This window comes from Mixophyes fleayi, chromosome 9 (genome assembly GCF_038048845.1).
Source record: "Mixophyes fleayi isolate aMixFle1 chromosome 9, aMixFle1.hap1, whole genome shotgun sequence".
In the NCBI taxonomy this organism is placed as follows: domain Eukaryota; kingdom Metazoa; phylum Chordata; class Amphibia; order Anura; family Limnodynastidae; genus Mixophyes; species Mixophyes fleayi.
Window position 1 is genome coordinate 885198 of NC_134410.1, and position 27930 is coordinate 913127.

The 27930-nt window shown below is 47.7% G+C and overlaps 1 protein-coding gene across 7 annotated transcripts; it reads left to right on the plus strand.

The window, feature by feature from the left end:
* Positions 1–40: 40 nt before the first annotated feature.
* On the plus strand, positions 41–27693 carry MEIOSIN (meiosis initiator). 7 transcript variants are annotated; one of them, XM_075186182.1, is made up of 12 exons: positions 45–187; positions 3960–4122; positions 6492–6567; positions 13188–13283; positions 20760–20802; positions 22508–22605; positions 23196–23297; positions 23540–23589; positions 24646–24855; positions 26487–26662; positions 26744–26833; positions 27498–27693. In XM_075186182.1, the coding sequence occupies exons 1-12, from the start codon at positions 168–170 to the stop codon at positions 27631–27633; spliced, it is 1260 nt and encodes a 419-aa protein (XP_075042283.1). In that variant the 5' UTR covers positions 45–167; the 3' UTR covers positions 27634–27693. The 7 variants fall into 7 exon arrangements, with proteins under 7 accessions (XP_075042290.1, XP_075042283.1, XP_075042287.1 ...); XM_075186186.1 differs by lacking the exon at positions 3960–4122 and adding an exon at positions 11055–11154 and having other exon boundaries at positions 54–187; XM_075186187.1 differs by lacking the exon at positions 45–187 and adding an exon at positions 3539–3761.
* The last annotated feature ends 237 nt before the right edge of the window (positions 27694–27930 follow it).

The window sequence follows — 27930 nt, forward strand, 5'->3', positions numbered from 1 at the left end:
ACAGAACCTCTGCCTCAGTCTCCGGGACAGCGGCCATTTTCCATGTGTCAGTTACATGTGTCAGCGTGATTTGGTCTCCGGGAAAATGTCCGGTGCTGTACAACTTGTACACCGTGTTAGAGGACGCTTTTAATTGTTTCAGTCTCTGGGTTCCCGCCGGCGTCTGTATGACGAGACCCCGGGGCAGGTGTGTGGGGTCCGGGGGGTTATGATCATGTTCTGCCCCTTCTCACCCAAATGTCATCCAGGTCTGAACTCACCTCACCTTCTCCTTCCCGGACCAATAAGTGTCAGTGACACCGACTATACTGGGAAGAGCCATTCATTTACCTACTGTCTGTGTTATAGTCTGTGTTAGAGAGCTGGGAGCTCCTGACTAACATTATTGTCCCCTATGTTATAGCCCCCCAATACTATAACCCCACCGACGACATGCTATAACCTTAACCCCCAATACTGTAACCACACCCACCCCATACTATAACCCCCCCTAATACTGTAATCCCACCCTCCAATAATATAATGTTACCCCCCCCCACATACACATGTACATACTATAACCTCACCCCCACAATACTGTAACCTCAACCACCCCCATACTATAACCCTGCCTCCCACATACTGTAACAACCCCCCAATACTATAATCTCCTTCCCCCAATACTATAATGTTACCCCCCCCACTCACGTACATACTATAACCTTACCCCCCAATACTGTAACCACACCCATACTAATACCCCACCTTCCACATACTGTAACCTTAACCCCCCAATACTATAATCTCCTCCCCCTAATACTGTAATCCCACCCTCCAATACTATAATGTTACCCCCCCATACTATAACCTTATCCCCCCCAATACTGTAACCTCAACCACCCCCATACTATGACCCCACCGTAAAATTACTATAATGTCACCCCCACACACATAGATATTATAATCACTCCTATACTATATCCCACCCCATACTATAGCCTCTCCCACCCCACTCCCTATATTATAATCTCTCCCCCTCCCATACTATTACCCCCCAACCTATGACCTCACCCACCCCCATACTCTAGCCTCTCCCCAATACTATAACCCCACCGACGACATGCTATAACCTTAACCCCCAATACTGTAACCACACCCACCCCATACTATAACCCCCCCTAATACTGTAATCCCACCCTCCAATAATATAATGTTACCCCCCCCCCACATACACATGTACATACTATAACCTCACCCCCACAATACTGTAACCTCAACCACCCCCATACTATAACCCTGCCTCCCACATACTGTAACAACCCCCCAATACTATAATCTCCTTCCCCCAATACTGTAATGTTACCCCCCCCCACTCACGTACATACTATAACCTTATCCCCCCCAATACTGTAACCTCAACCACCCCCATACTATAACCCTGCCTCCCACATACTGTAACAACCCCCCAATACTATAATCTCCTTCCCCCAATACTATAATGTTACCCCCCCCCACTCACGTACATACTATAACCTTACCCCCCAATACTGTAACCACACCCATACTAATACCACACCTTCCACATACTGTAACCTTAACCCCCCAATACTATAATCTCCTCCCCCCTAATACTGTAATCCCACCCTCCAATACTATAATGTTAGCCCCCCATACTATAACCTTATCCCCCCCAATACTGTAACCTCAACCACCCCCATACTATGACCCCACCGTAAAATTACTATAATGTCACCCCCACACACATAGATATTATAATCACTCCTATACTATATCCCACCCCATACTATAGCCTCTCCCACCCCACTCCCTATATTATAATCTCTCCCCCTCCCATACTATTACCCCCCAACCTATGACCTCACCCACCCCCATACTCTAGCCTCTCCCCAATACTATAACCCCACCGACGACATGCTATAACCTTAACCCCCAATACTGTAACCACACCCACCCCATACTATAACCCCCCCTAATACTGTAATCCCACCCTCCAATAATATAATGTTACCCCCCTCCCCCACATACACATGTACATACTATAACCTCACCCCCACAATACTGTAACCTCAACCACCCCCATACTATAACCCTGCCTCCCACATACTGTAACAACCCCCCAATACTATAATCTCCTTCCCCCAATACTGTAATGTTACCCCCCCCCACTCACGTACATACTATAACCTTATCCCCCCCAATACTGTAACCTCAACCACCCCCATACTATAACCCTGCCTCCCACATACTGTAACAACCCCCCAATACTATAATCTCCTTCCCCCAATACTGTAATGTTACCCCCCCCACTCACGTACATACTATAACCTTATCCCCCCCAATACTGTAACCTCAACCACCCCCATACTATAACCTTACCCACCCAATACTGTAACCACACCCATACTAATACCCCACCTTCCACATACTGTAACCTAAACCCCCCAATACTATAATCTCCTCCCCCCTAATACTGTAATCCCACCCTCCAATAATATAATGTTACCCCCCCCACATACACATGTACATACTATAACCTCACCCCCACAATACTGTAACCTCAACCACCCCCATACTATAACCCTGCCTCCCACATACTGTAACAACCCCCCAATACTATAATCTCCTCCCCCCTAATACTGTAATCCCACCCTCCAATAATATAATGTTACCCCCCCACACATACACATGTACATACTATAACCTCACCCCCACAATACTGTAACCTCAACCACCCCCATACTATAACCCTGCCTCCCACATACTGTAACAACCCCCCAATACTATAATCTCCTTCCCCCAATACTATAATGTTACCCCCCCACTCACGTACATACTATAACCTTACCCCCCCAATACTGTAACCACACCCATACTAATACCCCACCTTCCACATACTGTAACCTTAACCCCCCAATACTATAATCTCCTCCCCCCTAATACTGTAATCCCACCCTCCAATACTATAATGTTACCCCCCCATACTATAACCTTATCCCCCCCAATACTGTAACCTCAACCACCCCCATACTATGACCCCACCGTAAAATTACTATAATGTCACCCCCACACACATAGATATTATAATCACTCCTATACTATATCCCACCCCATACTATAGCCTCTCCCACCCCACTCCCTATATTATAATCTCTCCCCCTCCCATACTATTACCCCCCAACCTATGACCTCACCCACCCCCATACTCTAGCCTCTCCCCAATACTATAACTTTATCAACCACTCCATAAGAAAACTGCACCCCCTCACATAATATAACCCTCATCTGCATACTGTAACCTCACCCCATACTATAACCCCCTTCCCAAACTGTAACCTCACCCCATACTATAACCCCCTTCCCAAACTGTAACCTCACCCCATACTATAACCCCCTTCCCATACTGTAACCTCACCCCATACTATAATCCCCTTCCCATACTGTAACCTCACCTCATACTATAATCCCCTTTCCATACTGTAGCCGCAACCTAGTGATTAATAGCTATAGAAGTTCAAGCTTCCATTAGTATGTGTAATATAAAATTTGCTGCACGCACAGGGGTAGTTTCCAACCCATTTACATATATACAATTATATAAAAGGTACAGAATGAACAGTGAAAGAGAATAAGATAATATTCTAAGATAAGAATTGCAATGGATCTAAAAGATAAAACAATGTGGAACTATCAGTCACCGGCGACTCAGACCAGTGGAATTCCGAGACCTCCTCTCCGGGATTACAGATCTCAGTGGATGTAGTGTAAATATCCCACCCATTTCGTCCCACTATGGGACTTTCTCAAGGCTGTAGCATAGGACAAATAACTGAGATATTTTGATTTCACTAGAACACCCTAATTAGAGATGCACAATGTACAGCGCAGACACCTAGAGACCCAAGTTGTCAGCGACTATGCGGTCCATTAAAAAACGTTGCCTACTTTTCTCTAATGTCCAGGATTTCCGGATTATTGGGAAATCTCACTGACCCCTGGGAGACGTCTCTAAGCGGAGAACAGGTCAAGTTCATGGAAGTACGATCACCGGCCTGCAAAGTGGGTGGTGGAAATGCATTGAACAATCAAGAAGATGTTGGCACCCATTGTATCCACAAACCCCATGTACGCAATCCCAAATCTCTCCGCACATCCAAGACCCCCTCCCAACTAATAGGTATACTCTGGAGAGGACCCACCTGTCATTTTCAATTAAAAATGTTAAAGAAATTGTTGTCGATCACGGCTTCACTTACAGTTTGGGAAGGCTAAACTAGTCCCAACACTTTTTTTGTCTTTCTAAAAGAAATAAAGAAATGTGATTATATTGAGAAATAGCAGACAGCAACACATGAGAGAACGCTGCGTCACCTGAGTTTATCTAGTAGCTGGGAAGTGGCCTCAGGTGTGCAGAGAGTGATTTTCATATAGTGAACTTGATGGATGGCCAGAGAACATGTTAAAGTATATCTGGGCATCCCTGAGACCTTTCAGAAGGAGGAGGCAGCTAGCTTTTGTGGTGGTGCTGTGCGGGGAGGAGGAAGTAGCTAGATATTAAGGTGATACTTTATTGTGAGGAGGAAGCGGCTAGATATTGAGGTGATACGTTATGGTGAGGAGGAAGTGGCTAGATATTGAGGTGATACTTTATGGTAATGAGGAAGTGGCTAGATATTGAGGTGATACTTTATGGCGAGGAAGTGGCTAGATATTGAGGTGAGGAAGTAAGGAAGTGGCTAGATATTGAGGTGAGGAAGCTGCTAGATATTGAGGTGACACTTTATGATGAGGAAGTGGTTGGATATTGAGGTGATACTTTATGGTGAGGAAGTGGCTAGATATTGAGGTGATACGTTATGGTAATGAGGAAGTGACTAGATATTGAGGTGATACGTTATGGTAATGAGGAAGTGACTAGATATTGAGGTGATACGTTATGGTGAGGAGGAAGTGACTAGATATTGAGGTGATACGTTATGGTGAGGAAGTGACTAGATATTGAGGTGATACGTTATGGTGAGGAAGTGGCTAAATATTGAGGTGATACTTTATGGTGAGGAGGAAGCGACTAGATATTGAGGTGATACGTTATGGTATTGAGGAAGTGGCTAGATATTGAGGTGATACGTTATGGTAATGAGGAAGTGACTAGATATTGAGGTGATACGTTATGGTGAGGAGGAAGTGACTAGATATTGAGGTGAGGAAGTGGCTAGATATTGAGGTGATACGTTATGGTGAGGAAGTGGTTGGATATTGAGGTGATACTTTATGGTGAGGAAGTAGCTAGATATTGAGGTGATACTTTATGGTGAGGAAGTGGCTAGATATTGAGGTGATACGTTATGGTAATGAGGAAGTGACTAGATATTGAGGTGATACGTTATGGTAATGAGGAAGTGACTAGATATTGAGGTGATACGTTATGGTAATGAGGAAGTGACTAGATATTGAGGTGATACGTTATGGTAATGAGGAAGTGACTAGATATTGAGGTGATACGTTATGGTGAGGAGGAAGTGACTAGATATTGAGGTGATACGTTATGGTGAGGAAGTGACTAGATATTGAGGTGATACGTTATGGTGAGGAAGTGGCTAAATATTGAGGTGATACTTTATGGTGAGGAGGAAGCGGCTAGATATTGAGGTGATACGTTATGGTAATGAGGAAGTGGCTAGATATTGAGGTGATACGTTATGGTAATGAGGAAGTGGCTAGATATTGAGCTGATACGTTATGGTAATGAGGAAGTGACTAGATATTGAGGTGATACGTTATGGTGAGGAGGAAGTGACTAGATATTGAGGTGAGGAAGTGGCTAGATATTGAGGTGATACGTTATGGTGAGGAGGAAGTGACTAGATATTGAGGTGATACGTTATGGTGAGGAGGAAGTGACTAGATATTGAGGTGATACGTTATGGTGAGGAGGAAGTGACTAGATATTGAGGTGATACGTTATGGTGAGGAGGAAGTGGCTAGATATTGAGGTGATACGTTATGGTGAGGAGGAAGTGACTAGATATTGAGGTGATACGTTATGGTGAGGAGGAAGTGACTAGATATTGAGGTGATACGTTATGGTGAGGAGGAAGTGACTAGATATTGAGGTGATACGTTATGGTGAGGAGGAAGTGGTTAGATATTGAGGTGATACGTTATGGTGAGGAGGAAGTGACTAGATATTGAGGTGATACGTTATGGTAATGAGGAAGTGACTAGATATTGAGGTGATACGTTATGGTGAGGAGGAAGCGACTAGATATTGAGGTGATACGTTATGGTAATGAGGAAGTGACTAGATATTGAGGTGGATAGAGTGGATGCTGCGTTCGTGGAGTATGTCTATGTCATACTATCCCGACAAACAATCCAGGTATTGTCTGTAAATTACATATATTAGAGAGGTGGAGATGACAGGTTTGTACATTGAGTCAATACTAGGTGGGCGGCTAAGGGACTGAATAGTAATATTTTTTTTTTCCATTAAGGGAGAAGCATCCAATGGATATAGAGGAGCTGGCGAGGACCCTCCCTGGTGGACGGAAACCAGAGCATGGTGTCCAGGTCTGTTCCCATCGTTCTCCGCTTCTTGATACACAATCTTTAGCATATATATCATTTATCATTATTATATGTAATACTGGGTGGCTCCAGTATCCGCTCAGATGAGGGTGGGGTATGAATCCTTCCCTCTATGTCACAGTAGTGGAGATAATGGACTTAACCAGGAAGAATCTCCTTCACCCCTCCAGTAATCTTCCTATGATGATGCAGTTGGTGTAATGTCGCTGTGACTCCAGACATTGTCAGCCGAGCAGAGGTGATGTTTCCAGTCTGCGAGCACTCCTGCGACAGCTCGTTTACTAATTCATACTAAATATAACAGGCACCTGACCTGCTGACGCTTTATAATATGGTATATTGTCCAGATGTACATGATGACACATGGCTTCAATTAGAAAACAAGTACCTCACATTAACCCTTCGGTTTCTGGCCCACAGAGACATGTTATATAAGCTATAGATGGATTCCTTAAGCGCAGTCACCCGTGACATGACTCCAGAGGGCGATCAGACAGTTTGTCTTGTATCCTTTGGGACAGGTTTAGGCCTGGGTCCTTCCCTCTAGCCTGGTTTGTGTTCTCCCAATGTAAAGACTTTCTCATTTCTCTGGATGTTCTGTTATCGTTATCTTTTATTTATAAAGTGCCAGTGTGATAATGGGGATAATGATATATCAATATTCTGCACAATGACATGACACAGAAGGTACAGATGGTCCTGTCCAAATGAGCAAGTGGGAATGGGTCAGAGATCGCAGGGATGGGTCCAGAGAGAGATGGGATGGGTCCAGAGAGATGGGATGAGTCCGGAGAGAGATGGGATGGGTCCGGAGAGAGAGGGGATGGGTCCAGAGAGGACAGGGATGGGTCCAGAGAGAGATGGGATGGGTCCAGAGAAAGAGGGGATGGGTCTAGAGAGGACAGGGATGGGTCCGGAGAGAGAGGGGATGGGTCCAGAGAGAGATGGGATGGATCCAGAGAGAGATGGGATGGGTCCGGAGAGGGAGGGGATAGGTCCAGTGAGGACAGGGATGGGTCTGGAGAGAGAGGGGATGGGTCCAGAGATGGGATGGGTCCAGAGAGAGATGGGATGGGTCCAGAGAGATGGGATGAGTCCGGAGAGAGATGGTATGGGTCCGGAGAGGGAGGGGATGGGTCCAGAGAGGACAGGGATGGGTCTGGAGAGAGAGGGGATGAGTCCGGAGAGAGATGGGATGGGTCCAGAGAGAGATGGGATGGGTCCAGAGAGAAATGGGATGGGTCCGGAGAGAGAGGGGATTGGTCCAGAGAGAGATGGGATGGGTCCAGAGAGAGATGGGATGGGTCCAGAGAGATGGGATGAGTCCGGAGAAAGATGGGATGGGTCCGGAGAGAGATGGGATGGGTCCAGAGAAAGAGGGGATGGGTCTAGAGAGGACAGGGATGGGTCCGGAGAGAGAGGGGATGGGTCCAGAGAGAGATGGGATGGGTCCAGAGAGAGCTGGGATGGGTCCGGAGAGGGAGGGGATGGGTCTGGAGAGAGAGGGGATGGGTCCAGAGAAAGATGGGATGGGTCCAGAGAGAGATGGGATGGGTCAAGAGAGATGGGATGAGTCCGGAGAGAGATGGGATGGGTCCGGAGAGGGAGGGGATGGGTCAAGAGAGGACAGGGATGGGTCTGGAGAGAGAGGGGATGGGTCCAGAGAGGACAGGGATGGGTCCGGAGAGAGATGGGATGGGTCCAGAGAGAAATGGGATGGGTCCGGAGAGAGAGGGGATGGGTGCCGAGAGGACAAGGATTGGTCCTCCTTATATCACTACTTACAGACCTTCCTCCTCTGGTTCTATCCCTTGGATCATATTAAACATCCACAAGGAAGAGGCGTTAGTTATGTGTGTAACAGCAGTGCCGTAACTAGACATTTTGGTGCCCTGGGCGAGACTGGGCACCGGCGCCCCCCATCTAAGTGGGAGTGGCATTTGACAAGTGGGTGTGGCCAACCTAATGTGGGTGTGGCTAGCACTTTAATTTGTATATTATAATATATATATATATATATATATATATATATATATATATATATATATATATATATATGTACACACACACACATGTGCATTTTTAATTCTTTGCAAAACATTTTTACTTTATTAATTTGTCCTTTATGGGGGGAAATATATTTTTATTTGTACTCCTATTGCAATAGTATGTATTAATATAGGACTAAGTGATAATAAAGCAGTTACCACTAGCGATATTCACAGCCCATCATTCGCAAAGGCTTCCCTATTCCTTGGCATGGGGAAGTCTATTCAACGAGTATTATGACACTAATGCCATGACACCTGTTCTGTTAATAGACCAAAAGCATAAAAAAAATGCTTTATTCATAGAATAAATCTTCAGATATGAGCAACTCAAAACAACTAGGTAAGAGTGCAATTTTGTACCTTTGGGACGAAAAATTGCTTTCACCTTTAAATGAGGCCAGATATGTTCCTCTACTGCATCTCCGCTCTACCAATTGTTTCCCGGTACTTTACACAAATCAATTAAAAATACTTCTATTAATATACAAAGCCATAACAAAACTAGCTCAACATATATCTCTTTAATTCCCTCAAAATATTATTGTTTTATTGCTGTATCTGTTTCTAAGCAATGATAAATTCTCTGTCTGGTTTTACTATCTCCCTAGGCTATATGCAGGACATGTTCAGCTTCAAGACAGGATGAGGTTTACATAAAATACTTTTGTTGTAAATAGACTCACTTTTCTGTGTGTGCCGCTGCTCTCTTCCCTTGTATGTAAAGGTGGTGGTGGCTGAGCCTTTTTAAAAAAACTGCTGAAGGTTTGTCTGCTATGGTTTAATGGAAGAGCAAGGTAAAAGACTCCTCGCTATGTGTTCCAATGCAAGCCTATATAAATATATATGTCCTTATGTAGATCACGCCCCTACCTCCGACTAGTAGAATCCTGGGTTTTTTGTCTTCAGCCTTTTACCGTCCTGCATTCCGCCCGATACCTGACTCCGTGCCCAGAGGAATCGCTGCTCTAATTCAGCTCACCTACAAGTAACAATCCATTCCCGGCAATGCATGTGTTCCAACAACAGGAAGTTCTGCATTTGAAACGCAAAAGCGTTCCAAATGCCGAACTTCCTGCTTTCGGTGGAACGCACATGCGTTTCACTGCATTGCCGGGAATGAATTGCTGCTTGTAGGGGAGCTGAATTAGAGCAGCGATTCCTCTGGGCACGGAGTCAGGTATCGGGCGGCTGCGCCCCCTTGGGCTTGCGCCCGGGGCGGTGGCACCGCCCGCACCGCCGTCGTTACGGCTCTGTGTAACAGTGATATGTTAGTAACACTCTGCTCATCAGCAGTGATACACTGTAACAGTTCGGCAACTTTACTTTATCTACGTGGTACAATTAGCTGCAGTGTGTGGTTGTGGTGTTGTTTCTTACTTGGTTTTAGCTTTCCTTTCTCCACTAAGAGCTTCTTCCTTGCAGAGTAGCCCAATTCTCTGCTTTAGACTGTCCCCGCCCCCTGAATTCAGCCCCTTGCTCTTATGTTTAATCCAACTGCTCTGTCCTCTTTCTATGGGCCTGAGTCATTAAGGAAAGGAAAGCAAAAATAATTAGTAACTTTGCACCTTGGCAAAACCATGTTGCATTGGAGGGGGGTGGTGTAAATTTAAAATGTGATGGCAGATTTATAGTTGGGGTAGGGCATGTCCTAGATCCAATTTAAATGTCAATGTACAAATAAGCTATAAAGTATTTGTGTGCTACATGAAAAAAACAGCCAGTATTTAACTTATGTGTAAAATAATAAACTAGTTTGCACCCCTTGTATTGTAACATGGTTTTGTCCAGGAGAAAACTCTTTTTTTTTTTAACCTTACTTTCCTTAATGAACCAGGTCCTATGTGTCTGCAATAGTGTGATTAACCCTGGGACAAACATCAGACTTTATACAGCTGGTCAACAAACTGCAACACTGGACTGATAGTAATCCCTCCTGAATCATTATCATTACATGACCTCTGTCTGTGTGAGAAGCCGGAACAGATCCCAGCCTATGTCTGAGAATAGCGCAGGGAGTCCTCCAAACCCAGAAATGTCTGATGTTAATCTCCTGTACCGCAGAAAGCAGTTTGTGCAGAAGTGTTAGGAATAATCTTGTAATTTATGTTAGTGCTACAGGATATGTTAACACTGTATTTGAGTTATAATAACAGCCCAACATACTGCATTATTATTTTCAGGTGTAGTTCCATATAATGACCAGTGGGTGGAAGCGTAAGCTGTGTGTGGGACGGTGTGAAGCCTTATATGTCTATAGAGCAGTGTAACAGTGTTTATAATACCAGGCAGATATATATATATAAATTAGTAGTAAATCTTCCTGACAGGCGAATCCCAGCGGTATTTTCCAGGCTGTGTCTGTATAAATATATATCTACATATGTTTTATATTTGTTATATGTTGTATAAATCACACAGAGCCTGCTCCTTCACGTCATCTTATACATTGAGTTTCTGCAGCGGAGGATTCAAGATACACAGAACAGGCTGTTTCCACACAGCAGCCACCAGGGTAAGGGTAGGTAACATAGAGCACGGTGGAGATTGGACAGAAAGTGTGACAGGATGGGCAGAGAGGGGCAGGTATGTGACAGGGTGGGCGGAGAGGGGCACGTATGTGACAGTGTAGACTGACTGGGGCAGTTATGTGACAGGGTGCATGGAGAGGGGCAGTTATGTGACGGTACATGGAAAGGGGCAGTTATGTGACGGTACATGGAGAGGGGCAGTTATGTCTCAGTGCATGGAAAGGGGCAGTTATGTGACGGTACATGGAGAGGGGCAGTTATGTCTCAGTGCATAGAGAGGGGCACTTATGTGACGGTACATGGAGAGGGGCAGTTATGTCTCAATGCATGGAGAGGGGCAGTTGTGTGACGGTACATGGAAAGGGGCAGTTATGTGACAGGGTGCATGGAGAGGGGCAGTTCTGTGTTGGTGCATGAAGAGGGGCAGTTGTGTGACGGTGCATGGAGAGGGGCAGTTGTGTGACGGTGCATGGAGAGGGTCGTCCATATCAGAGAACATTTACAATTACTAGTGTACCCTAGGACATTACCCTTGCACCTGTCTCAGGTTTATCAGACACTTGGATGACCTATAACTGGTGTTCTCCAAGTTATTGTACATTCCGGCCGCAGATTCCAATCCTGTGTTTCCTATGTACACGACATACCTATAGAGGAAGTGTGCGAAGATGTAGGAACCAGACCAAACCTAAAGGAGCCAGGGAAAGAAAAGTACACTGCGCTTATGAGGTTGTTACTCTGCACTAGCTGCCACATTATAGGCAGCAACTGGCACATAGGAAGCATTAAGAGAAGAGGCAGAAATGTGAAAAACAAAGAATGTTACAAATAACAATGATATGATTACTTGCTGGCGCTCAGTAGATTAAATGGCAGTAGCAGAACATCACAGAAGAATGTGTGATTGATCCATGAGCTGGAGCTGAACAGAATGTGGGTGACACAGTACAACTATGACCCAAAGTAGTTGTGTACCCACTCCTGGATTCTGTTCTGTACATACACCAGCATCTCCTGCTTTACCAGTTTGTTCTATAGGAGGCCCTGACGCGTTGTGTACGCACCATGGGATTATGGGAGAAGAAGCGTCTCACCCTGAGATGACATCAGGGTGAGAGGAGGAAATGTTACGTTTACAATAATTACAGGGAAATAGTGGCAACAATACATGTATAGGGGAAGGGAGGAGTGGCTCTAACAGCCTATATAGGGGGGAAGAGACCGATTTTACAATGCACACAATTAATATCACTGTTGTTAGTTAAATAGCAGCAAAGAAGAAGAGTATCTGATGAGAGAACTAGACAGAGACAGGTTGTGGCCTCAATACTCCACATTAAGCTGTCCTAGAGCGTAAATCAAATCCGCATCAGAATTATAGGTAGAACCATCTATCTGACGTCTCTATTCCTCGCCTCTGGCCGACTCCCACCGCTTCCATTACCATCTCTTTAATCCCTTAAACAGGATTTGGTCCGGAGTTTGGCTAAATCCACTGATGAGGATTCGGGAACTCGTAGATCTATGATGGGAACACTAGTAAGTCTACAGCATTAATGTCTGTGTCACAGTCCTGGCTTTGTCCCAAGTGATCCGCTGAGACGTGAAGAGACGTAATATGAGTGAGTGTAAGGGAAGTACTCCAGCTGATACGTGTGATAATGAAATGTGTGAAGTCATCGCTGCTGATGGTTTCAGTGTTCAGTGGATTCATGTGATCAGGACATGGGGAAGTTTCTCCAAGTTATTTGTCTGCATCCAGTATTAGGGTTTAGGATCCATGTTAGGTCAGACACAGCAGGAATAGTGATGGTTTCTATAGGATGCACAATCTCTGTATCATTGAGGTAACACAGGTGAGACTTAGCGGATCAGCAGCAATGTGATCTTACAGTCCTCCCGCTCTATGTCACAGTATAGAGCGCTGCTTCTTCCAGCATTGTGGAGGGTGGGGGCAGACTTAGAGTGGGAAGTGAGACTATGAGTATATAAAGGTAATTAGTAATATGTTTTACCCTTGTAGCCTTCTTGCCCCTCTGGACCCCTAGATGTTCTGTAAATGTCGCACGCAAGAGAGGAAAATCTGACCCGAGACCCAATAAGAGATGTCGGCTGAAGGGTGAGACGTCCACTTCTCACTATATCTATGTAATGATGTTATAGGCAGCTGTACGGTCCTGTAAGGGGCCAGGGGTCTTCTTTATATTTCTATTCTCATCTATATTTCAGGGAGAGGGAGGCGGGGAACTAATGATATGAGACCATTCGGCTGGGCTGTAAAACATGTTATTAAATTGAGGGGACATTTTTAGGGTTTGCAGACACAGATATTATTCATGTGATGGTGTTACATGTACAGCTGAGACAGGACGTGTCCCCGAAGCATGGCAAGCACACGTGTGTATGAGACTTTATAACATGAATACAGTGGGCCTGATTCATTAAGGTGCGCAAGATGAACGTAGGCAACAAGGAGCGTAAATGACAGTGTCTGGTGATGGACACGGGTCTAGGTACAGACACTGCAGGATACGTCCAATACATATACAATATAAAGTCACAAAAGAACACACAGTATTCAATTAATGTCACCTGTTAATATTATAGTCATTAATGGCAAAATATTAAATTATTATTTTTTCTTCTTCCATAAAATACATTTGGGATGATTTTATTAATGTCTACTGTACATAAAATACATTTTTAGTTGATCCTGATTGCATCTTCTACTATGTATACACAGCCGTCATCAATATTAATCTGCAACCTGACCTGTAGCTGGTACAAGTGATACAATATAAAATCATGTACCTGAGAGATGCCCAAAGCTTGAATCGGGCGCTGCTGCGTGCGCTCCAGCTGGGCACATCCTCACTGTACACTGACTACAGGCATACGCCCTCACTGTACACTGACTACAGGCATACGCCCTTACTGCACACTGACTACAGGCATACGCCCTTACTGTACACTGACTACAGGCATACGTCCTCACTGTACACTGACTACGTGCATACGCCCTCACTGTACACTGACTACGGGCATACGTCCTCACTGTACACTGACTACAGGCATACGTCCTCACTGTACACTGACTACAGGCATACGCCCTCACTGTACACTGACTACGGGCATACGTCCTCACTGTACACTGACTACGGGTATACGCCCTCACTGTACACTGACTACAGGCATACGCCCTCACTGTACACTGACTACGGGCATACACCCTCACTGTACACTGACTACGGGCATACGCCCTCACTGTACACTGACTACAGGCATACGTCCTCACTGTACACTGACTACAGGCATACGCCCTTACTGCACACTGACTACAGGCATACGCCCTTACTGTACACTGACTACAGGCATACGTCCTCACTGTACACTGACTACGTGCATACGCCCTCACTGTACACTGACTACGGGCATACGTCCTCACTGTACACTGACTACAGGCATACGTCCTCACTGTACACTGACTACAGGCATACGCCCTCACTGTACACTGACTACGGGCATACGTCCTCACTGTACACTGACTACGGGTATACGCCCTCACTGTACACTGACTACAGGCATACGCCCTCACTGTACACTGACTACGGGCATACACCCTCACTGTACACTGACTACGGGCATACGCCCTCACTGTACACTGACTACAGGCATACGTCCTCACTGTACACTGACTACAGGCATACGCCCTCACTGTACACTGACTACAGGCATACGCCCTCACTGTACACTGACTACGGGCATACGTCCTCACTGTACACTGACTACGGGCATACGCCCTCACTGTACACTGACTACAGGCATACGCCCTCACTGTACACTGACTACAGGCATACGTCCTCACTGTACACTGACTACAGGCATACGCCCTCACTGTACACTGACTACAGGCATACGTCCTCACTGTACACTGACTACAGGCATACGCCCTCACTGTACACTGACTACAGGCATACGCCCTCACTGTACACTGACTACAGGCATACGTCCTCACTGTACACTGACTACGGGCATACGCCCTCACTGTACACTGACTACAGGCATACGTCCTCACTGTACACTGACTACAGGCATACGCCCTTACTGTACACTGACTACAGGCATACGCCCTCACTGTACACTGACTACAGGCATACGCCCTCACTGTACACTGACTACAGGCATACGTCCTCACTGTACACTGACTACGGGCATACGTCCTCACTGTACACTGACTACAGGCATACGTCCTCACTGTACACTGACTACAGGCATACGTCCTCACTGTACACTGACTACAGGCATACACCCTCACTGTACACTGACTACAGGCATACGTCCTCACTGTACACTGACTACAGGCATACGTCCTCACTGTACACTGACTACAGGCATACGTCCTCACTGTACACTGACTACAGGCATACACCCTCACTGTACACTGACTACAGGCATACGCCCTCACTGTACACTGACTACAGGCATACGCCCTCACTGTACACTGACTACAGGCATACGCCCTCACTGTACACTGACTACAGGCATACGCCCTCACTGTACACTGACTACAGGTATACGCCCTCACTGTACACTGACTACAGGCATACACCCTCACTGTACACTGACTACAGGTATACGCCCTCACTGTACACTGACTACAGGCATACGCCCTCACTGTACACTGACTACAGGCATACGCCCTCACTGTACACTGACTACAGGCATACGTCCTCACTGTACACTGACTACAGGCATACGTCCTCACTGTACACTGACTACAGGCATACGCCCTCACTGTACACTGACTACAGGCATACGTCCTCACTGTACACTGACTACAGGCATACACCCTCACTGTACACTGACTACAGGCATACGCCCTCACTGTACACTGACTACAGGCATACGCCCTCACTGTACACTGACTACAGGCATACACCCTCACTGTACACTGACTACGGGCATACGCCCTCACTGTACACTGACTACAGGCATACGCCCTCACTGTACACTGACTACAGGCATACGTCCTCACTGTACACTGACTACAGGCATACGCCCTCACTGTACACTGACTACGGGCATACGCCCTCACTGTACACTGACTACAGGCATACGCCCTCACTGTACACTGACTACAGGCATACGTCCTCACTGTACACTGACTACGGGGATACGCCCTCACTGTACACTGACTACAGGCATACGCCCTCACTGTACACTGACTACGGGGATACGCCCTCACTGTACACTGACTACATGCATACGTCCTCACTGTACACTGACTACGGGCATACGCCCTCACTGTACACTGACTACAGGCATACGCCCTCACTGTACACTGACTACAGGCATACGCCCTCACTGTACACTGACTACATGCATACGTCCTCACTGTACACTGACTACGGGCATACGCCCTCACTGTACACTGACTACAGGCATACGCCCTCACTGTACACTGACTACAGGCATACGTCCTCACTGTACACTGACTACAGGCATACACCCTCACTGTACACTGACTACAGGCATACGTCCTCACTGTACACTGACTACAGGCATACGCCCTCACTGTACACTGACTACAGGCATACGTCCTTACTGTACACTGACTACATGCATACGTCCTCACTGTACACTGACTACAGGCATACGCCCTTACTGTACACTGACTACAGGCATACACCCTCACTGTACACTGACTACAGGCATACGTCCTCACTGTACACTGACTACAGGCATACGCCCTTACTGTACACTGACTACAGGCATACGCCCTCACTGTACACTGACTACAGGCATACGCCCTTACTGTACACTGACTACAGGCATACGCCCTCACTGTACACTGACTACAGGCATACGCCCTTACTGTACACTGACTACAGGCATACACCCTCACTGTACACTGACTACAGGCATACGTCCTCACTGTACACTGACTACAGGCATACGCCCTCACTGTACACTGACTACAGGCATACGTCCTCACTGTACACTGACTACAGGCATACGTCCTCACTGTACACTGACTACGGGGATACGCCCTCACTGTACACTGACTACATGCATACGTCCTCACTGTACACTGACTACGGGCATACGCCCTTACTGTACACTGACTACGGGTATACGTCCTCACTGTACACTGACTACAGGTATACGTCCTCACTGTACACTGACTACAGGCATACGCCCTTACTGTACACTGACTACGGGGATACGCCCTCACTGTACACTGACTACAGGCATACGTCCTCACTGTACACTGACTACAGGCATACGCCCTCACTGTACACTGACTACAGGCATACGTCCTCACTGTACACTGACTACGGGCATACGCCCTTACTGTACACTGACTACGGGGATACGCCCTCACTGTACACTGACTACAGGCATACGTCCTCACTGTACACTGACTACAGGCATACGCCCTCACTGTACACTGACTACAGGCATACGTCCTCACTGTACACTGACTACGGGCATACGCCCTTACTGTACACTGACTACGGGGATACGCCCTCACTGTACACTGACTACATGCATACGTCCTCACTGTACACTGACTACGGGCATACGTCCTCACTGTACACTGACTACGGGGATACGCCCTCACTGTACACTGACTACATGCATACGTCCTCACTGTACACTGACTACGGGCATACGCCCTCACTGTACACTGACTACAGGCATACGCCCTCACTGTACACTGACTACAGGCATACGTCCTCACTGTACACTGACTACGGGCATACGCCCTCACTGTACACTGACTACAGGCATACGCCCTCACTGTACACTGACTACAGGCATACGCCCTCACTGTACACTGACTACGGGTATACACCCTCACTGTACACTGACTACAGGCATACGTCCTCACTGTACACTGACTACAGGCATACGCCCTCACTGTACACTGACTACAGGCATACGTCCTCACTGTACACTGACTACAGGCATACGCCCTCACTGTACACTGACTACATGCATACGTCCTCACTGTACACTGACTACAGGCATACGCCCTCACTGTACACTGACTACAGGCATACGCCCTCACTGTACACTGACTACATGCATACGTCCTCACTGTACACTGACTACATGCATACGTCCTCACTGTACACTGACTACAGGCATACGTCCTCACTGTACACTGACTACATGCATACGTCCTCACTGTACACTGACTACAGGCATACGCCCTCACTGTACACTGACTACAGGCATACGTCCTCACTGTACACTGACTACAGGCATACGCCCTCACTGTACACTGACTACATGCATACGTCCTCACTGTACACTGACTACAGGCATACGCCCTCACTGTACACTGACTACAGGCATACGTCCTCACTGTACACTGACTACAGGCATACGCCCTCACTGTACACTGACTACAGGCATACGCCCTCACTGTACACTGACTACAGGCATACGCCCTCACTGTACACTGACTACAGGCATACGTCCTCACTGTACACTGACTACAGGCATACGCCCTCACTGTACACTGACTACAGGCATACGCCCTCACTGTACACTGACTACGGGCATACGCCCAGTCCTCTCCCCGTTACACCCATGAAGTCATAGTCTGTAGTAGGGTCCTCTGCGCTCGAAGATGAATTGGATGTTGCCACGTTCTCTCACGTAGGGTCCAGTTCTGGGTATGCCCGCTGTGATTTGACACAAAATAATGCATGTATCGCCATTTACATTCCTCAATGAATGAGGCCCTGTGTGGGATATACATAGACCAGTGGGTAGTTCTGTGTATGTGATAGCTACCAGCTTTTGGAAGTGATTATTTACACACCGGCTCATACAGAGTAAATCCAGCTAGAAGGTGCAGTTCTTCACCTTCCACAGCCATGCTGGGGGGGCTCTAATTCTCAGTGTAATAATAATACACCCGTTACATCACAGCACGGTGTGTCCAGGGGATTATCTACCCCCTTTATTGATTAGCTGCTAGCTCTGACCCTTGCAGAGCCTAGCCTCCGCTGTCCCTAGCCTCCGCTGTCCCTAGCCTCCGCTGTCCCTAGCCTCCGCTGTCCTAGCCTCCGCTGTCCCTAGCCTCCGCTGTCCTAGCCTCCGCTGTCCTAGCCTCCGCTGTCCCTAGCCTCCGCTGTCCCTAGCCTCCGCTGTCCCTAGCCTCCGCTGTCCCTAGCCTCCGCTGTCCCTAGCCTCCGCTGTCCTAGCCTCCGCTGTCCCTAGCCTCCGCTGTCCTAGCCTCCGCTGTCCTAGCCTCCGCTCCCTAGCCTCCGCTGTCCTAGCCTCCGCTGTCCCTAGCCTCCGCTGTCCTAGCCTCCGCTGTCCCTAGCCTCCGCTGTCCTAGCCTCCGCTGTCCCTAGCCTCCGCTGTCCCTAGCCTCCGCTGTCCCTAGCCTCCGCTGTCCTAGCCTCCGCTGTCCCTAGCCTCCGCTGTCCCTAGCCTCCTCTGTCCTAGCCTCCGCTGTCCCTAGCCTCCGCTGTCCCTAGCCTCCGCTGTCCTAGCCTCCGCTGTCCTAGCCTCCGCTGTCCTAGCCTCCGCTGTCCCTAGCCTCCGCTGTCCTAGCCTCCGCTGTCCCTAGCCTCCGCTGTCCTAGCCTCCGCTGTCCTAGCCTCCGCTCCCTAGCCTCCACTGTCCTAGCCTCCGCTGTCCCTAGCCTCCGCTGTCCTAGCCTCTGCTGTCCCTAGCCTCCGCTGTCCTAGCCTCCGCTGTCCCTAGCCTCCGCTGTCCCTAGCCTCCGATGTCCCTAGCCTCCGCTGTCCTAGCCTCCGCTGTCCCTAGCCTCCGCTGTCCCTAGCCTCCGCTGTCCTAGCCTCCGCTGTCCCTAGCCTCCGCTGTCCCTAGCCTCCGCTGTCCTAGCCTCCGCTGTCCTAGCCTCCGCTGTCCCTAGCCTCCGCTGTCCCAAGCCTCCGCTGTCCTAGCCTCCGCTGTCCCTAGCCTCCGATGTCCCTAGCCTCCTCTGTCCTAGCCTCCGCTGTCCCTAGCCTCCGCTGTCCCTAGCCTCCGCTGTCCTAGCCTCCGCTGTCCCTAGCCTCCGCTGTCCTAGCCTCCGATGTCCCTAGCCTCCGCTGTCCTAGCCTCCGCTCCCTAGCCTCCGCTGTCCTAGCCTCCGCTGTCCTAGCCTCCGCTGTCCCTAGCCTCCGCTGTCCCTAGCCTCCGCTGTCCTAGCCTCCGCTGTCCCTAGCCTCCGATGTCCCTAGCCTCCGATGTCCCTAGCCTCCGCTGTCCTAGCCTCCGATGTCCTAGCCTCCGCTGTCCTAGCCTCCGATGTCCCTAGCCTCCGATGTCCCTAGCCTCCGCTGTCCTAGCCTCCGATGTCCCTAGCCTCCGATGTCCCTAGCCTCCGCTGTCCTAGCCTCCGATGTCCCTAGCCTCCGATGTCCCTAGCCTCCTCTGTCCTAGCCTCCACTGTCCCTAGCCTCCGCTCCCTAGCCTCCGCTGTCCTAGCCTCCGCTGTCCTAGCCTCCGCTGTCCCCTCTCCGTGACGTATACAGGGTGTAAAGCAGAGGTAAACCGCGTAGGGCGCAGGAATAGGTGGTTTCTGCTGCGCTCTGCAGGATTGATTCTCTGCAATTCATTTTAGGTTCTGCGAAGAGACCGGAGCCGAAGTCTGGGTTGATGATGAGGTAAAACAAATGTTTTAATAATATAGAGTTTGTGTTTCCAAAATCTGCATCGCACATAATCATCCATAAACCTTTTACTTCCATCAGTTACAGATCATTTTAATGTTGAGGAAATATATATTTATATAACAGGTAGAGAACGGTGTGAGGCCATTTACCCAGGCTGGAAGCCCGAGGCATTGGCGATATGTCCGAGAGAAAGTTATTATCTCTCTCTCTTATGTCGGTCTCTAGTATATTTTTTACCCAAACATGTATATTTTACCATGGATCTCACGTCTCTGAGATCGGTTGGTAGACAGCTATTAGCAGCAATACATGATATTTACATGACAGGATACTGAGGGATTCGTTCTGTACACTCTGGTTACACAGATCAGCCACAACATTAGAACCGCCTGCCTTATATTGTGTAGGTCACCATCATGCCACCAAAACAGCTCTGGCCCGTCGAGGCCTGGACTCCACAAGACCTCTGAAGGTGTCCTGTAGTATCTGGCACCAAGACGTTAGCAGTAGATCCTTTAAGTCCTGTAAGTTGTGAGGTGGGGCCTCCATGGCTCGGACTTGGTTTTCCAGCACATCCCACAGATGCTCAATCAGATTGAGATCTGGGGAATTTGGGGGCCAAGTCAACACCTTGATGAGATAGAGATCTCATGTTCCTCAAACCATTATTGAACAATTCCTGCAGTGTGACAGGGGCATTATCCTGCTGAAAGAGGCCACTGTCATCAGGGAATACCGCTGCCATGAGGGGTGTACTTGGTCTGTAACAATGTTTAGGTAGGTAGGTGGTAGGTGTCAAAGTAACATCCACATGAATGCCAGGACCCAAGGTTTCCAGGAGAACATTGCCCAGAACATCACACTGCCTCTGCCAGCTGCCTTCTTCCCATAGTGCACCCTGGTGCCATCTCTTACCCAGTTAAATGATGCACACGCACCCGACCGTCCACATGATGGAATAGAAAACGTGATTCATCAGACCATGCAACCATCTTCCATTGATCCATGGTCCAGTTCTGGCGCTCATGTGACCATTGTAGGCATTTTCGGCGGTGGACAGGGGTCAGTATGGGCCCTCTGACCGGTCTGTGGCTACGCAGCCCCATAGGCAGGAAGCTGCGATGCTCTGTGATCCGACACCTTTCTATCATAACCAGCATTAACTTTTTCAGCAATTTGTGCTACAGGAGGTCTGCTGTGGTATTGGACCAGACGGGCTAGCTGGCTCCACATCAGTGAGCGATGAACGCTCATGACCTTGTCGTCGGTTCACCGGTTGTCTTTTCTTGGACCACTCTTGGTTGGTACTAACCACTGCGTACCGGGAACACCCCACAAGTCCGGTTGTATTGGAGATGCTCAGACCCAGTCGTCTAACCATCACAATTTCGCTTTTATCAGAGTTGCTCAGATCCTTACGTGGCACATTTTTCCTGCTTCCAACACATCAACATCAAGAACTGGCTGTTCACTTGCTGCCTAATATATCCCAGCCCTTGTCAGGTGTCATTGTAACCAGATAATCAGTGTTATTCACCTCACAGGTCAGTGGTTGTAATGTTGTGGCTGATCATGTGTAAATGTCACCTCTATGGCAGCATTACATAGTGCAGGAGAATTAGTGACACGTTCAGAATATAATGTTTTGTTTCTTTATAAGGGATCCAGGCTAATATCTCCTCTCCTCTGATCGCAGACAGACGCTGGTCCCGTACGTATCTTCCCCGTCCTCCGATAATGGGGACACAGGTCCCTGGCTGGTGTCCGTGTCTGTCTCCCCGGGTTCTCCTCAGAGTGAGTTATGTCGTTACTTTCTGTTATTAACTTTACTGCCACTAATGATAATAAGATGAATGCTGGTATTTATGGTTGGAAGGAGCCTCGGTATCGTGGACAACGTGCAGGCGGTCATGTTCACCAGAATGCAGCCTATTAATACTCTTAGAACTAGTTATATAGAGGCTCTGCTACTATTGCTGAAGTAGAGGGTCCTAGGGGATTGGAAGGATGCGTTCTCGAGACTACCGTGTCAGCTCATAAAAAGGCGTTAACTGTTTTTAGGCTAATAATAGTCCTGGTTGGCTAATAAGGTCTGTTACAGGGAATAGGGAGAAGCATGAGAGGTCAGATCATACATAACAAGTCAGCTGATTCTCCGGTTTACAAGTATATAGGTTAGAAACAACCTTAATTTATGTTTAATTGTCCTCCAAAAGATAGCAGAAAAAGGATTACAAATAATATTCAGCATTTATTATAATCAGTTTAGGGATAACTTGTGTGGAGTGTCCTGTGGGACGATCGGAGAGGGGCGATCACAAGCCATATTTGTACATAAGCACCTATCACAGAATACATAAATCAGTAAGATGTTTGTGCTGTAGGACCCCGAATCATTCAACAATCATCAGCTCCACAGCTTGACCTCAGCCCGTCGCTCCTGTCCTCTCCTGCAGATGGCGTCCTACGGGGAGGCTCCCCACAAGGTGTGTGTATATACACAGGGACAGCAGTATATGGGGCGGTGGGGAACATTATTATATGGGGGGCAGGGACAGCACAGATGGCGTCCTACGGGGAGGCTCCCCACAAGGTGTGTGTATATACACAGGGACAGCAGTATATGGGGGGAGGGAACATTATTATATGGGGGGCAGGGACAGCACAGATGACAGACTGAAGGTAAATGAATGTTTATGAGAATAACGCTGTGCCTTTTTCACATCAGTTTTATTTGAGGACGTGCAGATCGGCTCCTGGTCTTCTCTGGATGTTGAGGTAACAGTGATGTATTCCGTCATGTGACACTATCCCCGAAAATAAGCAGTGTAATGTACTAACTAACAACCAATCAGATTAAGTCTAATCTCCTGAAGTGAATTGATTTGTCCACCTCGCATAGACACACGCCCAGGTAACTGCCCTGGTTTATGGACTCACCAGAATAAGGCCAATCTCCAGCCTCCTACCTCTATGGTACCTCTTCAGTCCGTCTATACATGATATCAGCAGGATTGGTAATTAGTATTTAATCTTCATCCATAACACTCAGAGCCCATTTTAGCTGATTTTTGTCCCTTAATGTCTAACTAGACAGATAAAAGCTAACTCCGAATTAGTTCCTGGAGGTTTCCTGGAGATTTCAGCTTTTGTGCATTGTTATTAGTAAAGAATCTCCTGTGTTACACCAATAACATACAAACGTTTATGGAAAATGTTAGAAAATAGCATAAAACAATTATATTATCTATGTTTAAACATAACTAAAAGTTCTATGTAATGATGATAATGTTATTAGGAATAGACACATTCATTATCACCTCCACTGATCCGCAGGTAATGTTCTGTAATGTCAGAGCCTCGTGCCTCTCTGTGCCTCTCTGTGCTTCCAGCATCTCCTTTCTCCCATGAATAACATTATTCCCCAACCCTGAGTCCATGTCATTTACACACCAATAGATGCTCCTTCTTCATCTTAGGTCCAGCTGTCTCCTCTGCACGTTCCGTACTCTCCCCTAGTCCGAGTTTTACTCTCCTCCCCTCACTGCTTATTCAGCATCCTCTTGTTCCTTTACTTTAGAGCTTAATTCCTGTTCTGCATCCTGTAGTACATCCTCGTGGTCTGTAGGGGGCAATCAGTCCTCACAATGTAAATGTCTATTTAATGTCAATATCTGAATAACCAATGTTTTTATAGCCCTTATAACTAGCAGGGATAACCCTACGAATAGTATGGGTAATTAGTATTTCCTCTTTATCTATAATACTCAGGGCCCGTTTCACTTGACTTTTCTCCCAGCTGATGTGGTTTTATTTTGGCTCCTCATTTTTTAGGATCCCGCGCTGCCCTCCACCTTCTCTCTGGATCACAGCTACCAGAACGAGCGCAGCGTCGAAGTTCCTAGATGGTGGAATCATACCCAGCAACCACAGAATGCAGTCAACACAGTTGGTGAATCGAAGAGTCAAAACCAATGGCCATTGGCTGAAATTAACAGACATCCCCAAGTGTCTCCAACCAAAGGCAGAGTCAGGAGGCTGATGGTAAATAATAGGTGGCCAGTTCTGGTTTATATACGGTGTGATACGGCTGGCTGGAGACTAGATCTGGCTGTGCTGGATTCCAGTGTCCGGGTGCCAAGGATACAGATTGTACAATGGTGAGACATATTATCCAGGGAAGTCAAGGAGTAAGAAGCAGAGAGTCGGTCAGTCAGAGCCAGAGAGTCGGTCAGTCAGAGACAGGGAGTAAGAGCCAGAGAGTCGGTCAATCAGAGACAGGGAGTCGGTCAGTCAGAGCCAGAGAGTCGGTCAGTCAGAGACAGGGAGTAAGAGCCAGAGAGTCGGTCAATCAGAGACAGAGAGTCGGTCAGTCAGAGACAGAAAGTCGGTCAGTCAGAACCAGAGAGTCGGCCAGTCAGAGACAGAGAGTCGGTCAGTCAGAGACAAGGAGTAAGAGACAGAGAGTCGGTCAATCAGAGTCAGAGAGTCAGTCAGTCAGAGACAGAGAGTCGGTCAGTCAGAGACAGGGAGTCAGAGCCAGAGAGTCGGTTAATCAGAGACAGGGAGTCGGTCAGTCAGACAGGGAGTCAGAGCCAGAGAGTCGGTTAATCAGAGACAGGGAGTCGGTCAGTCAGACAGAGAGTCGGTCAGTCAAAGTCAGAGAGTCGGTCAGTCAGAGACAGGGAGTAAGAGCCAGAGAGTTGGTCAATCAGAGTCAGAGAGTTAGTCAGTCAGAGACAGAGAGTCGGTCAGTCAGAGACAGGGAGTCAGAGCCAGAGAGTCGGTCAGTCAGAGCCAGAGAGTCGGTCAGTCAGAGACAGGGAGGAAGAGCCAGAGAGTCGGTCAGTCAGAGACAGGGAGTAAGAGCCAGAGAGTTGGTCGGTCAGAGCCAGAGAGTCTGTCAGTCAGAGACAGGGAGTGGGTCAGTCAGAGTCAGAGAGTCTGTCAGTCAGAGTCAGAGAGTCGGTCAGTCAGAGACAGGGAGTGGGTCAGTCAGAGTCAGAGAGTTGGTCAGACAGAGCCAGGCAGTAAGAGATGGAGAAATAGCCAGACAAAGCCAAGGGCCATCACAGAAGTCAGTTGCAGGATCACAGGAGCTATTACACAATATTCCCGCAGTAACTGCCTGTCAGGGGTCTCTGGCCCCAAATGATGATGTCAGATTTGACTTGCACTGAAGACGTTCCATGGCGACTGTGTCTCCTTTATTGTCCGTGTGCATGCGCTAATCATTGCCATGTGTGTGTCTGTGTTATCCTCAGTTCATTCACGCATGTGCAGTTATCAGGGAGGGATTGGGTACAGACAGGTGTATAACTCGTGTTTACAGCTAAATATTGAATTAACCAGTCAAAGAATGATCTCCCTTCCAATAATTTGGGATTTAAAAGAAAAATCGTTTACACAATAAATTGCATCATTAATTTTTGTAGGTGAGGATAAGAGGCGATGTGGGGTGATTCGGGGTGACCAGGTACATTAGAGGGACTTATGGATTAGTTACAGAACAGTTGTACACGCAGAGCACAGTCAGTGTAAATGGCAGCCCAGGAAGACACGGGAAGCATGGGTGACATGGGTGACATGGGATGAGTTACAGCAGTTAGTGCTTCTCCAGCTTGTGTTGCAGATCTAGATATATGATATATATATATCAGAGTGTTGTCTTTCAGGCTCTCTCCTCCTCATCCAGCGATGACTCCAATACACAGAGCCCTCGTCGCGGTTTAAGCGCAAGGAAGAGCCTGACGAAGAAGACTTGCGGATTCTACCAGCTGCAGCGTCTCCGAAAGAAATGCGTGAATGGATTCATCATGTTTTGCAGATTGAACAGACGGCCTTACCTCAGGTACCCGGGGGCCGGATCATAGAGGAATGGAGGATGTGACAATGAGGGGGGCAGTTACTGAATATAATCCCTTCTGTTTAGTGCTCACCCAGGAAAAGCCTCCACCACTGCCACCAAGGATCTGGCCGACCTGTGGAGAGTCATGTCAGCTCAGGAACGGCGCCCCTACTGGTGAGAGGAGGTTATACCTTCATATAGAAAGCCTGTGCTCGTTGGGGGGGAGGCAGAGCTGCAGCTGTCAGACTTAGGACTATATCCCCTGGCCTGCTGTTCCTTCAATGGATCAGCAAGTGTGATCAATAGATGTAGCCCGGAATCTAATCCCACCTCATCCACTGACACCCAACTAATAATAACCAGAAATAAACCGTCTGCTTCAGAAGGATTTATCGTTTCCATTATAGATGTTTAATATCTGATAAATAATACTTTGCTGAATAACGTGACACTCTTGGGCAGCACCACTCTTTCTGACCTGTGCCCCGTATAGCATACGGCATACAGCCCCAGGATAGGAGAGGTCGCAGGGGAAAAGCCCCCCCACCCCTTCTGTCCCATAGTGCTACATGGTTAGGTCATAACGACGGGGAGTTGTGTAAACGTGGACAGTAACTGACTTCTGTTGGCCAAGCAGATGACACGGCAGTTTCCACACACATTAATAAACAGACACATTTACACAATAATAAGAGGATACAAGCACATTTTCCTGCACCGTTTAATTTGATGTTAAACATGATCTGTAAGATATATATATGTCCTGGTGTATCAGCCATCTGTAAAGTCTGCAGAGCAGGAGCTGTGTCTCGTCCTGACGTACCGCGTTGTCTCTCAGTATTAAGGCGCTGCAATTCAGTCTGCTGAACGACCGTTTGGTGAAACGCGGGTCCCCGGGGTACCCCTGTGAGGAGGTCTTATCACCCAAACCTCTGTCTGTGCTGCTGGCGGAGAAGGCGATTCATCCACTCTAATCACGTTATTTCTTCCCACTGTTACTTGTTCTGTTTCTCAATAAAGGTTAAATTCAGGTATCAAGTGGTCTGTAAATACTTATATACAGGAAAGATGAGACACTATGGAACATGAAGTGATACCACTATGCTAGCTCCCATTTCCTGCAATATAATGCAGACAGACAGGGGGCACCATCCGCATGTTGTAAAGCAGGGTTGTCCAACCCGTGGCCTGCGGGTAGCATGCGGCCCAGCACGCCTGTAAATGTGGCCCAGAAGGAGTTTTGGTTGTGGCAAGGGGGCAGCACTGTTAAT

Coding starts and splice junctions, on each gene's coding strand:
- MEIOSIN (XM_075186182.1), top strand. CDS start 168: ATGACGAGACCCCGGGGCAG. Junction 188..3,959: donor ATGACGAGACCCCGGGGCAG/GTGTGTGGGGTC, acceptor TCTAATGTCCAG/GATTTCCGGATTATTGGGAA. Junction 24,856..26,486: donor GCAGAGTCAGGAGGCTGATG/GTAAATAATAGG, acceptor GTTGTCTTTCAG/GCTCTCTCCTCCTCATCCAG.